Source organism: Octopus sinensis, linkage group LG19 (genome assembly GCF_006345805.1).
Source record: "Octopus sinensis linkage group LG19, ASM634580v1, whole genome shotgun sequence".
Taxonomy (NCBI): domain Eukaryota; kingdom Metazoa; phylum Mollusca; class Cephalopoda; order Octopoda; family Octopodidae; genus Octopus; species Octopus sinensis.
In genome coordinates this window covers 39004349-39016873 of record NC_043015.1, presented here as the reverse complement: position 1 = coordinate 39016873, position 12525 = coordinate 39004349, and the positions used below count along the sequence as shown (strand labels likewise).

The 12525-nt window shown below is 38.9% G+C and overlaps 1 protein-coding gene across 1 annotated transcript in view; it reads left to right on the top strand.

Annotated features, from left to right (window-relative positions):
- LOC115222129 (DNA polymerase alpha catalytic subunit) overlaps positions 1–9417 on the top strand; it is a 41505-nt gene extending 32088 nt beyond the window's left edge. The window contains exons 32-39 of the mRNA XM_029792262.2: positions 1081–1212; positions 2042–2117; positions 3125–3223; positions 4518–4675; positions 5437–5559; positions 6412–6528; positions 7819–7894; positions 9079–9417. Coding sequence (XP_029648122.1) covers positions 1081–1212; positions 2042–2117; positions 3125–3223; positions 4518–4675; positions 5437–5559; positions 6412–6528; positions 7819–7894; positions 9079–9200 — 903 coding nt within the window. The 3' untranslated portion in view covers positions 9201–9417. The remainder of the gene's footprint in view (positions 1–1080; positions 1213–2041; positions 2118–3124; positions 3224–4517; positions 4676–5436; positions 5560–6411; positions 6529–7818; positions 7895–9078) is intronic.
- Positions 9418–12525: the final 3108 nt, after the last annotated feature.

The following is a 12525-nucleotide window of genomic DNA, read 5'->3' as shown; positions in this document are numbered from 1 at the left end:
TGTCCCTCAATCCTACACTTCCCCAATTGAGGGATCTTGTCCTGCAAGTTACTCACTGCTGGTGCTATGTAAAAAGCACCCAGTCCACTCTGTAAAGTGGTTGGCATTAGGAAGGGCATCCAGCTGTTGAAACCATGCCAAAACAGACAATGAAGCTTGGTGTAGTCTTCTGACTTGCTTCTTCCTGTCCGACTGTCCAACCCATGCCAGCATGGAAAATGGATGTTAAATTAGGTGGAGGAGGATGATACGCACACACACAACTGTGTATATCGTTATTTTTCCTAATTGTTATTGTTAGTCTATATTTACATAATTATTATCATCACTCTTAATAATCACCCATGTGACTTCCATAAAGCCATATCCACTTGTGCCCTACCCCCCCTCCTCCATCACCAGAGATTCTTGTCTTGGGGAAATTTCCTGAATTGCCATCACCTTCAACATGAAAACTTTCAACTCGTTTGGCTTGTGAATCTCCTTTCTAAACTATTTGCCTGTGGGCCCAAACCATCTCACATCTCTTGAATCAACAGCTGCCTTTTAGATCGTCACATTATTGACGCATGTGTTGACAGAGTTCTTTCCATCCATCTGTGGTGTACCCCAGGGCTTAGTTTTGTGTGCCACCCTCTTCTTTCTGGACTTCCTTGTTACCACATCCACCAACAGTCAGTTATGCAGGTGACACAATTCTTCATTCTGCCTTTACATATCTCATCCTTGCAGGATTCACTCCTAACCTGAACCCCTACATGCCAAACCCACAGATTCCATGAATGGAGACCTTGAAAATATCTTCCACTAGAGATATGCCTCTCTTCTTTCCCCAGATAGAATAGAACTCCTACACTACTCATATCACTCCTCACCTTCCCTTAATCGTGAGCAGCACTTAACCAGATCCCTCAAAATTGCTTCAAGTGTTGGGTCTCATTATTATTAAAAATCTCTCCTGGTGGAAGTTTGTCCTTAACATAACCAAATCCACCAACCTAGAATTTACACATTATTGGCATTTCCCCTGTTAGTATTCTCTGTTTCACTCCTGTTGACTCCAAACTTTTTCTATCGCAGCAACTCACTAAAAATCCAGAAGATTATCCAGACAAGAAAAACCAATCGCATGTGCTGGTAGCCATTCGAATGAATAGCAAAGGTGGGAAGAAACTGAGGGCAGGTGACACTGTCCCTTACGTTATCTGTCAGGTAAGTTTATTAACAGCACTTCCATTACCGTTATGATAGAATCAATGCCACTGGGTCATTGGTATTCTTTGGGGTCTCTATTCAGGAACTGAGTCTCATTATTACAAAATGGTTTTGATAGTAGTAGTAGTGGTGGTGGTGGTGGTGGTGGTGGTGGTGGTGGTAGTAGTGATTCGTTGATCCACTGGTTTTAAACTGTCTGGTGTGTATCAACATCAGTCCTGTTGATTAGACTCTGGCCTTGTGTTAATTTGGAATATTATTATTATTATTAAAGTGGTGAGGTGGCAGAATCGTTAGCATGTCAAGCAAAATGCTTTGTACTATTTTCTCTGCTGCTATGTTCTGGGTTCAAATTCCGCTGAGGTCAGCTTTGCCGTTCATCCTTTCAGGGTTGATGAAAAACGTTCTCGCTGAGCACTGGAGTGGATGTAATCGACTCATCCCCACCCCCCAAAATTGCTGCCCTTGTGGAAAAATTTGAAACTATTATTATTGAGGTGACGAGCTGGCAGAATTGTTAGCATGCTGAGTGAAATGCTTAGTGGTATTTCTTCTACTGCTATGTTCTGAGTTCAAATTCCACCGAGGTCGACTTTACCTTTCATCTTTTCGGGGTCGATTAAATTAAGTACCAGTTACACACTGGGGTCGAAATAATCGACTTAATCACAAAATTTAGGCCTTTAATTTGCAGAATCATCATCATCATCATCATCATAAACATAAAACTTGCTGGTTTTACAATCAAGTTTACTGACTAAAAATTTATTGTTTCCCTTCGTGAAAAGTTGTGCAATTTATTAAAATTTAATTTCATTGTTTCCAGGACAGTTCCACTGCTTCCTACCCACAGAGGGCTTATCATCCTGAAGAATTACTGAAAAATGACAAACTATCTCTTGGTAAGCAAATTATCATTTTGGCAACATTGAAGTCTTTATGGAATTATTCCTTTCATCTCAGACTGAATTTTGATTTCATCCTATTGATCATATTCTGTTGTTTTCCTTATTTTTGTCCACATTTTGCTTTCCAAATTATTTGGAATTGGTTTTACAAATGATTTGGTTACCAAAAGAAGGTTCAATATTCTTCTGAGTTTTCTAAGGCTCAGACAAATAGACGAGATTTGAATGTCTAATCAGGAGGTTGAATTAGACTCGTTAAATTAAGACTGGCACAGCTGGTCTAATTACCAGTGGGTCTAATAAAATCAATTTTTTATAAGCTTCAAAGGGAGCCTCTCTGTATTCACTTAACTTGCTAGAAATAGCATCAAATCACACTCTCCCTCTCATGAAAACGGAACATGTAGGATAATGTGGTCCAGACATAGGAAAAAGATGAGGTCATGGGTGGAAGGCCTTATTTGATTAGAGTTGACCTGGAGCTAAACAACATCATTATTTTATGCTTGCTTTTAAATATGTCATCATCATCATCATTTAACATCCATTGTCCATGCTGGCATGGGTTGCACAGTTTGACTGGGCTGGAAGGCTGTGCTGGGCTCCAGTCTGATTTTGGGATGGTTTTCTGCAGCTGGATGCCCTTCCTAATGCCAACCACTCCAAGAGTGCAATGGGTACTTTTACGTGCCACCGGTACGGGTGCCATTTGCGTGACACTGGTATCTTCCATGACTGTGATTTTATTTGGTTTGATGGGTCTTCTTCTCAAGCACGACATAATGCCAAAGGCCCCAGACATGCCTCCATGGGGCCAAACACTTGAAAGGGACTCAGCCACTTTGCCTCCATGAGGCCCAGTGCTCGAAAGGTCTTCACGTGCCACCAGCATGGGTGCCAGTTGCCACAATTGTGTGCTTGTGTTTGAATAATTCCAATAATTAATAGATATGTTCATTGTATCTTTTTATTTTAACTAAAATTTGGTTTTCATTTGACAGACACCCAGTATTATCTGGCTCACCAAGTCCACCCTGTCATCACCCGACTCTGTGACCCAATTGAAGGAACGGATGCTGCCCAGATTGCTCAATGTCTTGGTAAACTTCAGTTTTCGTTTTTTTTTTTGTTATTTTACATTTATATTTTATTGCTTTCTACATTATTTTTTGGAGGGAAATTGTCAAGAAATTTGGCTGTTTTCATATTGAGGGAGTAACTGACTTGATAAGCTAACTGTCCTTCTAATTGATGATACCATTGTGAATGTGTGTGTGTGTGTGTGTGCTTGCATGTATGTTTCCATTATTAAGCTGCTGCTAACACACAGTTTGAATTTTATTTTCCTTGTGCAACACTTTTGCACATCAGCAAATAGAGTTTTATGCTATTTGTATACATACCTGTAGCTAGCTATGATGAACGTTTTTTTTTGGGGGGGGGGAAGTGGAGGAGTTTGTGACTCTAAGAGCAGAAACGACTGCAAAATATTGATGTCTGTTGCTCTCATTCACAACTCCAGGGTAATTCTGTTTCATCTGTTTTAAGGTGTGCTGTGTTTTCCTAATATGCTATATCTGTAAAAGTGTCTCCTTTAGACAGAATACTGCACTTTTGGAGTGTTTACTCACTGGCATACAGTATATGACATTGATATTATATATATATATATAAAGCGGACGTTAAACGATGATGATGATATATATATATATATTGTTGTATTTGGGGATGGTCATGTGGCCAATTTAGCTAATGAAAGCACATGCACTATATATCCGGGGTTCACTTGCTTCAGCTTTATTTTATATTAATACAAATACAATTAATATGAAATAAAGCTGAAGCAAGTGAACACCGAATATATAGTATGTGTTTTCATTTTCTAAATTGGCAACATGACCGTCCCTGAATACAACAATATCTGTTTCAGCACATGAGTTCACATCAAGAATCTTGCAAAACGAATACGTAAATGTATATATATATATATATATATATAGTGTGATAGGTTGTGTGTGTATGTATATATATATATATATATATATATATATATATATATATATATATATATATAAGTTAATCCAAACATGAACAAAGAGAAAACACAACAATGCGAGGATGTGGAACAAGTACAATGTTATTGGACGCTCAGGAAACGAAAGAAAGGAGGAATTAACGTTTTGAGCGGAGCCCTTCGTCGGAAAGGTCCAAGGAAGGGAAGACAGGGAAAGAAAATCGCCAACGATACACACACGGTCACACACACACACACAGAGGCTATCACACTATGGCACACTAAATTATGATCCTTGTACAAGAACACAAGACAATGCTTGTTGTTGCATGTTGCAACATTAGAAGTAATTCTTTCAGTATAACCATTCTTTCACTTAGGATTGAACCCAGAGAACTATCGACGAACAGTTTATCATGAGCAGGAGGCTGACGACCCATTGCTTGGATTGAAGTTGTCAGCGGAAGAACGTTACAAAGATTGTGAGAAATTTGTGGTGAAATGTCCCAGCTGTAGCACTTCCATTACTATTGGTGATGTGAGTTACATTTTGTCTTCTCCTTTCTTATAATTTATTCAGATTTCCTTTCAAGCTAAACCACAATCTCAGTCACCAAATTGTTAATATTTATGTTGTTTCTAGATGTGTAAGGCCCTGACCTCACCATAGATGGGACCACCTTTGTATAACAACTCACCCATTCAATATAAAGTGATGAAACAACAGATTTAAAAGCATCGTTTCCTATTTTTTACAATTATTTTATGTAATGGTTTACATAAGTTGAGAGTGAAGGAGTTCAATTGTCACTGTTTACCTTGGCTTGTAACCATGACTTTGGAGTAGAAACAAAAAACTTTGACTCCAACTCTTCTATTCGCACCTCCCACTCCAACTTGTCTTTATGTAATAAAGTGATTGTGGTCGACATATAAGGCATATGTATATGCTTGTACTCTGAGTCGGTCTATATGTTATAACAGGTTTATATTAAAGAATTAAGATATTGGGAGTCAGAGTCAGTATAGTTTTACCGACTCCGACTCAATTGTTTCCAACTCTACATTAAGTCTCCCCCTTGTAAACATAAGGACACTGGAAATGTGTGAAGGCCAACAGGAAGCGTTGATGCTTCCTAGGGCTAAATAGCAGTGGTATGATCCCCTTCATGGGACTGTCACATTAAGTTGACAGAATACAAGTTGTATGAAAATATATAGTTTTCGTAATTCTAACTTTCAGAATTCTATTTTTAAAAACTTTTTTTTTTCTTTTGTTGTTTTTTTCCAATTCTTCAGAAAGACTTCAGTTTTGACCGCTGCCCCAATGAATCCTGTAATACGGCACCGAGATCCTATGTCAACCAAATAAACAATCAGCTCCTCATTAGCATCAGAAAACACATCAAAGAGTATTATAAAGTGAGTAGAACCATTCTTGGAACCGAGAATCAAGGTTGTTTTGAAAGTCAACTCTGTTTGTGTGGCTGTAATTTAAAATCCTTCCTTGGGCTGGACATGTCCACAACACTGCAAACGTCTTTACATTTCTTGTGTCACTCTCCTCTGAGAAGCCCAACATCCTGACTTTTGGCACTGTTTCTTACCATAACTTCTTTGATCTCCATCTTTGTGAGGTTTATACTAAAACAAGATGCAAATTTTGTTCATGGGTAGAATTCAGTGATGGAGAAAAATTCTGTATTCCAGTCGGTCAGTCTTTAGCATTGTGGAATAACACAGGGGAAATCCATAAAGGTTTGATGGTGTGGAGAGGATTCTTTTATTTGTTTCAGTCATTGGACTGTGGCCATGCTGGGGCACCACCTTGAAGACTTTTAGTTGAATGAATTGACCACAGTATTTGATTTTTGTAAAGCCTAGTACTTATTCTATCAGTCTCTTTTGCTGAACTGCTGAGTTAAGGGATATAAACACACCAACACTGGTTGTCAAGTGGTGGTGGGGGAAAAGCACAGACACACACGCACACACATACTCATGCATAAATATGACAGGCTTCTTTCAGTTTCCGTCTACCAAATCCACTCACAAGGCTTTGGTCAGCCCAAGGCTATAGTAGAAGACACTTGCCCATGGTGCTGTGCTGTGGGACTGAACCCAGAACGATGTGGTCGGGAAGCAAATTTCTTACCGCATGGCCCCTTGCCTTCCTCGCTGTTATGGAATATTTGTTTGTGCTTCTCTCATTGCCATTTATTATTCGATACGATTGCATGGAATCAGCTGAAACCAATTGATTTCTGTTGCTAGGGTTACATGAAATGTGATGACACCGTTTGTGCTGCTACAGTCAGAAAGATGCCTTTAGCTTTTAACCGTGGTCATCCAATTTGCCCTGTCTGCTCTCAAGGAATTCTTCGATCTCAAGTAAGTATTTTTTCCACTAAAAATATTGTTTAATCAGTGCTACAAGAATTATTCAGTTGTCATTTCAAAGTTCTAATGCAGTTTCCTAGTTTCAAGAAACCACCCCACTTTACTCATCATCATCATCATCGTTTAACGTCCATTTTCCATGCTAGCATGGGTTGGACGGTTCAACCGGGGTCTGGGAAGCCAGAAGGCTGCGCCAGGCTCCAATCTGATCTAGCAGTGTTTCTACAGCTGGATGCCCTTCCTAACGCAAACCACTCCGTGAGTGTAGTGGGTGCTTTTTATGTGCCACCTGCACAGGTACCAGACGAGGCTGGCAAACGGCCACGATCAGATGGTGCTTTTTACGTGCCACCGGCACGGGGATGAAATCCTTTTGTTCTTCAGTATTTCACTTCCTTCGTTCACCTAGATTGGTAGATCGGACTATTTTAACCCTTTAGCATTCAGGTTATTCTGTCCAATGTAATGCTTATTTATGCTCATTGCTTCGGATGTAAGGGCAAATGTGGACTGTGGGTTAATTCCTTAAGAGTGTGAGAGGAGAGGGACAGATTAGTGATGAGGGGAGAGAGGTGAAGGTAGTGAATGGGGATCAGTGTGGAGGGGGGGTGACAGGAAGGGAGTAAGTAGCAGTGTCATAAAGCTGTGGGGTAGATCAGAAAATAGAGAGATGATGTGGTGGAGAGGAAGATGTACAGTGATAGAGATGGAGGTCAGAGATACATAAGGGTGGCTTATGGTGAGTGGAGCAATGACTGCATAATCCCATACTCTTGAGATTTTGATAATCTGATTGTTTATTTTGAGAATGACAATGTAGGACAGGGGTTTTGAGGTGGTTTGAATGCTAAAGGGTTAAGGTTCAATATTAAAGTCTTTAGGCTGAGGGTTATGGTTGAAGCAATGCCCAGTATATAACTGGTATTTCATTGATCTTTGTTGAATGACAAACAAAGTTAATCCCAATAGATTGCTTTAATTTTTACCAACTTTTTTTCTTAAATCTCAGACTCATCATCATCATCGTCATCATCCCTTAGTGTCCATCTGCCATCCTGACATGGCTTGGACAATTACTCATACCTTGTGGTGTTATTGTCCCTTTACATCCTAAATTAAAACTCTGCTTGGTTTGACCTTTTTCATTCCTTCAACTTTGATAAAATAAGTACCAGTAATATTCTAGGAATCATTTCAAACAACTATGCTTGGTGCCGTATGAATATATTTCTTTAGAAATGGTTACTTATATAAGAAAACCATTTTTTTCTTCCCTTCCAGTATACAGACACTGTCTTGTACAACCAGCTCTGTTATTACAAAAGTCTTTTTGAACCCAAGTCTTCCCTAACGCCAGGTAATTTGACATTTTCTATTCACACCTCACTTTTTAATCAAACACCTTCTAGAAACTATTTTGTCAACACACGCTCACACCTCACTGTGTAAAAGCAATTTCAGTAATATAACACACACACACAGGCACACACTGTATAATGTAATTATACTCTTTACTCTTTTACTTGTTTCAGTCATTTGACTGTGGCCATGCTGGTGCACCGCCTTTAGTCGAGCAAATCGACCCCTGGACTTATTCTTTGTAAGCCCAGTACTTATTCTATCGGTCTCTTTTGCCGAACCGCTAAGTGATGGAGACGTAAACACACCAGCATCGGTTGTCAAGCAATGCTACGGGGACAAACACACACACACAAACACATATATACATATATACGACAGGCTTCTTTTAGTTTCCGTCTACCAAATCCACTCACAAGGCATTGGTCGGCCCGGGGCTATAGCAGAAGACACTTGCCCAAGGTGCCGCGCAGTGAGACTGAACCCGGAACCATGTGGTTGGTTAGCAAGCTACTTACCACACAGCCACTCCTGCGCACACACATGTATTCCTGTATTGTATTTGATGACATTTCTGATCTGTCAGCTTCTGCCCCAGTATTTGGAATTGGTAAGTGAAGTTCTGTAAAGTTTCCATCAGTTGGACGATCGCTCTCCGTCTTTTACTTGGATGTTTATCAATAACTGTCTTCACAGCAACAATAAGTTCGCTTATTTAGATAATTTTTACCATCTAATTATTTATTGATGTGAAGAGAGGCAGTTAATTAGTGCAACTGGAAGCAGGAGTGTAAAGTGCTGGGTTCAATTTCTACCAGTGGTGAGGAGAAACCAGTTAGGCCATAAACTCTTCTTGTTTAACATGAAGAAACAGTGTTCAAATCTATCTCAACTCTGTAAGGGGTCGCAAAACTTGACCAATTTTAGTGAACATTATTAATGACCGAAATACCCCAAGAATATGAAGCACATCTATCACTGGTTGTATGCGATGTGGTTTCAAACTCATGAATAGCTTTGAATCTTTCTTCCGACTCAAATCTATGACTTAAAAAATCTGATGGAATTGATTTTAAATTTTAGGCAATTTTTAATTCTAGAAACTGATGAGCTTTGGAATTAGGAACTTTATTTTTCAAATAACTTAATATAAAGCTGATGTGTTTATTATTTTTGTTTCAGGCATGCCACTCTCTCCTGAATGGACAGCCATGCAAAGAATTCTCTCCAAAACTGTCCAACACTATTTGTCCAAGAACGCCTATTCTGTGGTCAACCTCACCAAAATATTCAGGCAGCAATGAATGATTGTTACCCCTTCTCCCAGATTTTGTATTTTGTTCCTTCATTATGTTATTGAAAGGCTATTCCATTTGTTTCAAGGGTCCATCCACACCCACCCACACAAATATATAAAGCCATGTAATGATATTTCTGGTGTAAATTCAATATTCTGTAAATATACATATTATGTACGTCTAAATATATTCTCTCTCTCTCTCTCTCTTTCTGCGTGTGTGTCTATATATATATATATATATATATACATACACACACACACATACAATGAAATATTCTCTTGACATATGCATTGAAGCTATATCATTGTTTCCCAATTATAAGGCGGCGAGCTGGCAGAAACGTTAGCGCGCCGAGCAAAATGCTTAGCGGTATTTCGTCTGTCGTTACGTTCTGAGTTCAAATTCTGCCAAGGTCGACTTTGCCTTTCAACCTTTCGGGGTCGATAAATAAAGTACCAGTTTTGCACTGGAGTCGACTTAATCTGTTTGTCTGTCTTTGTTTGTCCTCTTGTGGGCAGTAAAGAAATATATATCATTGTTTCCCAATTATTGTTTATCAACATGAAATTACTGAAAATATTTCTTTGAAGTTTTTCTTTTGTCCATTTTCCATTTATAAGATTCCTCTTTCCTTCGGTTTTAATTCTTCCATTCCCCTACTTGTGTGTTAAACCAATTCTCCAAATGAGGGCTTACATTAAACTTCTATAACTCAACTGTTTTTTAATGCTCCCCCCACACACATGCACAATAGGGAGGACATCCAACCATAGAAACTAAATTCAAACTGGAATATATGAATGAGGCATGGTCTGCAACCTCTCCAAGAGGGCAGGAATCCCAAATAAGATTTTAATCTCTGATGTTCCATCCAAACATTGTCAGCATGGACAACACACACACACATAAGGTCATGTGGTGTAAACAAATATATTTTATACAAATTATGATGATGATGATGATGATGAATTTAACGAACAAATAAAATATTTATTTTTATTCATTTAATGTTTGGTTTTGTTTTTTCAAAAATCTGCCCAATGTCTGTCTGTCTGTCTGTCATCTTTTATGCTATCATTAGGTTAATGATGATTATGTAGAAATGTCTGTGTATTGAAAAATACTGACAGAAGAACTTCATCTTTAGTAAGGTCCCTCCAACAGTGACCTCCACCTTCAACAATGCCATTCCAGCAGAACTTCATCTTCAGTCCCTCTCCAATAATAACCTTCACCTTCAACGATGTCCTTCCACTGGTGACATTCACTTTGACAATATCACCCAATCCAATGTTTGTAACATATTTTCCATAGGCGCAGGAGTGGCTGTTGGGTAAGTAGCTTGCTTATCAACCACATGGTTCCAGGTTCAGTCCCACTGTGTGGCACCTTGAGAAAGTGTCTTCTACTATAGCCTCAGGCTGACCAAAACCTTGTGAGTGGATTTGGTAGATGGAAACTGAAAGAAGCCTGTCGTATATATGTGTGTCTGTGTTTATCCCCCCACCCCCCAACATTGCTTGATGCTGGTATGTTTACATCTCCGTAACTTAGCGATTTGGCAAAAGAGACCGATAGAATAAGTACTAGGCTTACAAAGAATAAGTCCTGGAGTCGATTTGCTCGACTAAAGGCGGTGCTCCAGCATGGCCGCAGTCAAATGACTGAAACAATTAAAATAGTAATTCCTCTGAGAACAATAGACAAATATTTCCTTGTTTTGTGTAAAAGGAATTTCTATAAAAGCTGTGTCCTAAAAAATAATTACGTGAATAAAAATTACTCTCATCTGACTGTTGAAGAATTTATTGAAGGAAGGATCAATGGTAAATTATATTGAGGGGCAGGTTCTGTACAGATCTGGAGTGTATTGGGGCTGTAGGAGAGAAAGAACCCAATGGTGATGGGGAAGAGTAGATCTGGCTCCACAGATTCTGTAGTGGTGGTCATTGAAGAGGGGAAAAACAGTATTTGTTTTGTACTTCTCTGATTTCGAATTGCAGTGAGATCAAATTTGCCTTTTATCCTTTGAGGGTCGATAATGTTCATGATGGTAGAGAGAACAGAATTGCTCCATTGTCGGGGGAAAAAAACACCTTGCTATATAAGTTTGTGTTTTGAGTTGAAATTCAACCAAGAGATTCTAATCTCACGGGAAGCAAGGGGCCTCTCGCCTAACCACGTGACCACAATTATAAAAGTCGTAATGGGTGGAGGAGGAGGAGGGGGGGATATCGTCTGTGTTGAACGATGAAGATATTTGGGAATGAACCACTTTCGGGGCTGTGTTAGAGATGTGGAAGTCCATACCTAGGAAGGTGATAGTGACCAGTGACCACATTGAGATGTAGGAAAGTTGTAGTGACCACACAACTGTCTGGAATAAGTCAAAGTGGAAGCAGATGATCTCCGAAAGGTAAGCAGTTGAGAATTGTCGGATCTCTGACTGAATGAAGAGTAGCAGGCGGTTTGTGAGGTTTACTTAAACGAAAGTGACGCACGACCCAACGGGTTAGGACTGGAGGGGAAGAAGATATCGATAAATAAGTGTTTGGAGGACCGATCTGGGTTACAGAGTAAATAAAAGGGTGCGACGGGTGGCTGTTTTGAACAGTATTTAACTTGGCTCTTTCAAAAGGTAAGAAACAGAGAAGTTGTGTTAAATGACTTTGGATGATGTATTTAAGAGTTGAGGTGAAATATAGATCAAATATTTTTCGAGCAATTAACAATTTTCATCAAAATAATGAAATAATTTGTCGAACTTATTGTAAAGCTGCATGATAAACAACATTTTTTATCTTCCCATTCGGGGTCAGCACAAAATAGCTTGTTTCCATTCCCTTATCATCGAAGAACCAACAGATAGCTGGCCGTAGGCAACAATAAATTAACCTTTTAAAAAGTTCAACGATAATTCTTCTGCCGCCACTAAATTTAAAGACAATTTGATGTTCATAGGCCTTACTTTTCGTACAAACAATTACTTGTAGTAACTGGTACATATTTAAACTCTTAGTTTAGTTTGAAGGAAAATTACACCACTGTCGCTAAACACTATTTTAAAGTGCCATTTTTATGGCTTGGAATGTCTAGAAACGTAATTTGACCCAAAAAAATGTTTGGAATTTAGTATTTTTTAAGGTAATAATAAAATTAGTCGAATCTATTTTCCTGCAGTCGGAATGTGCTAAGCTTCCTAACCCCGACAAATTTTATTAATATAAAAAAAAAAATACGAAGTTTCCAACATTTTTGTGGTAGAGAATTACGATGAGAATTCAAAACGTATTTCAGTTCCGAACGTTACGAAGCTCGTGTTCTGGTG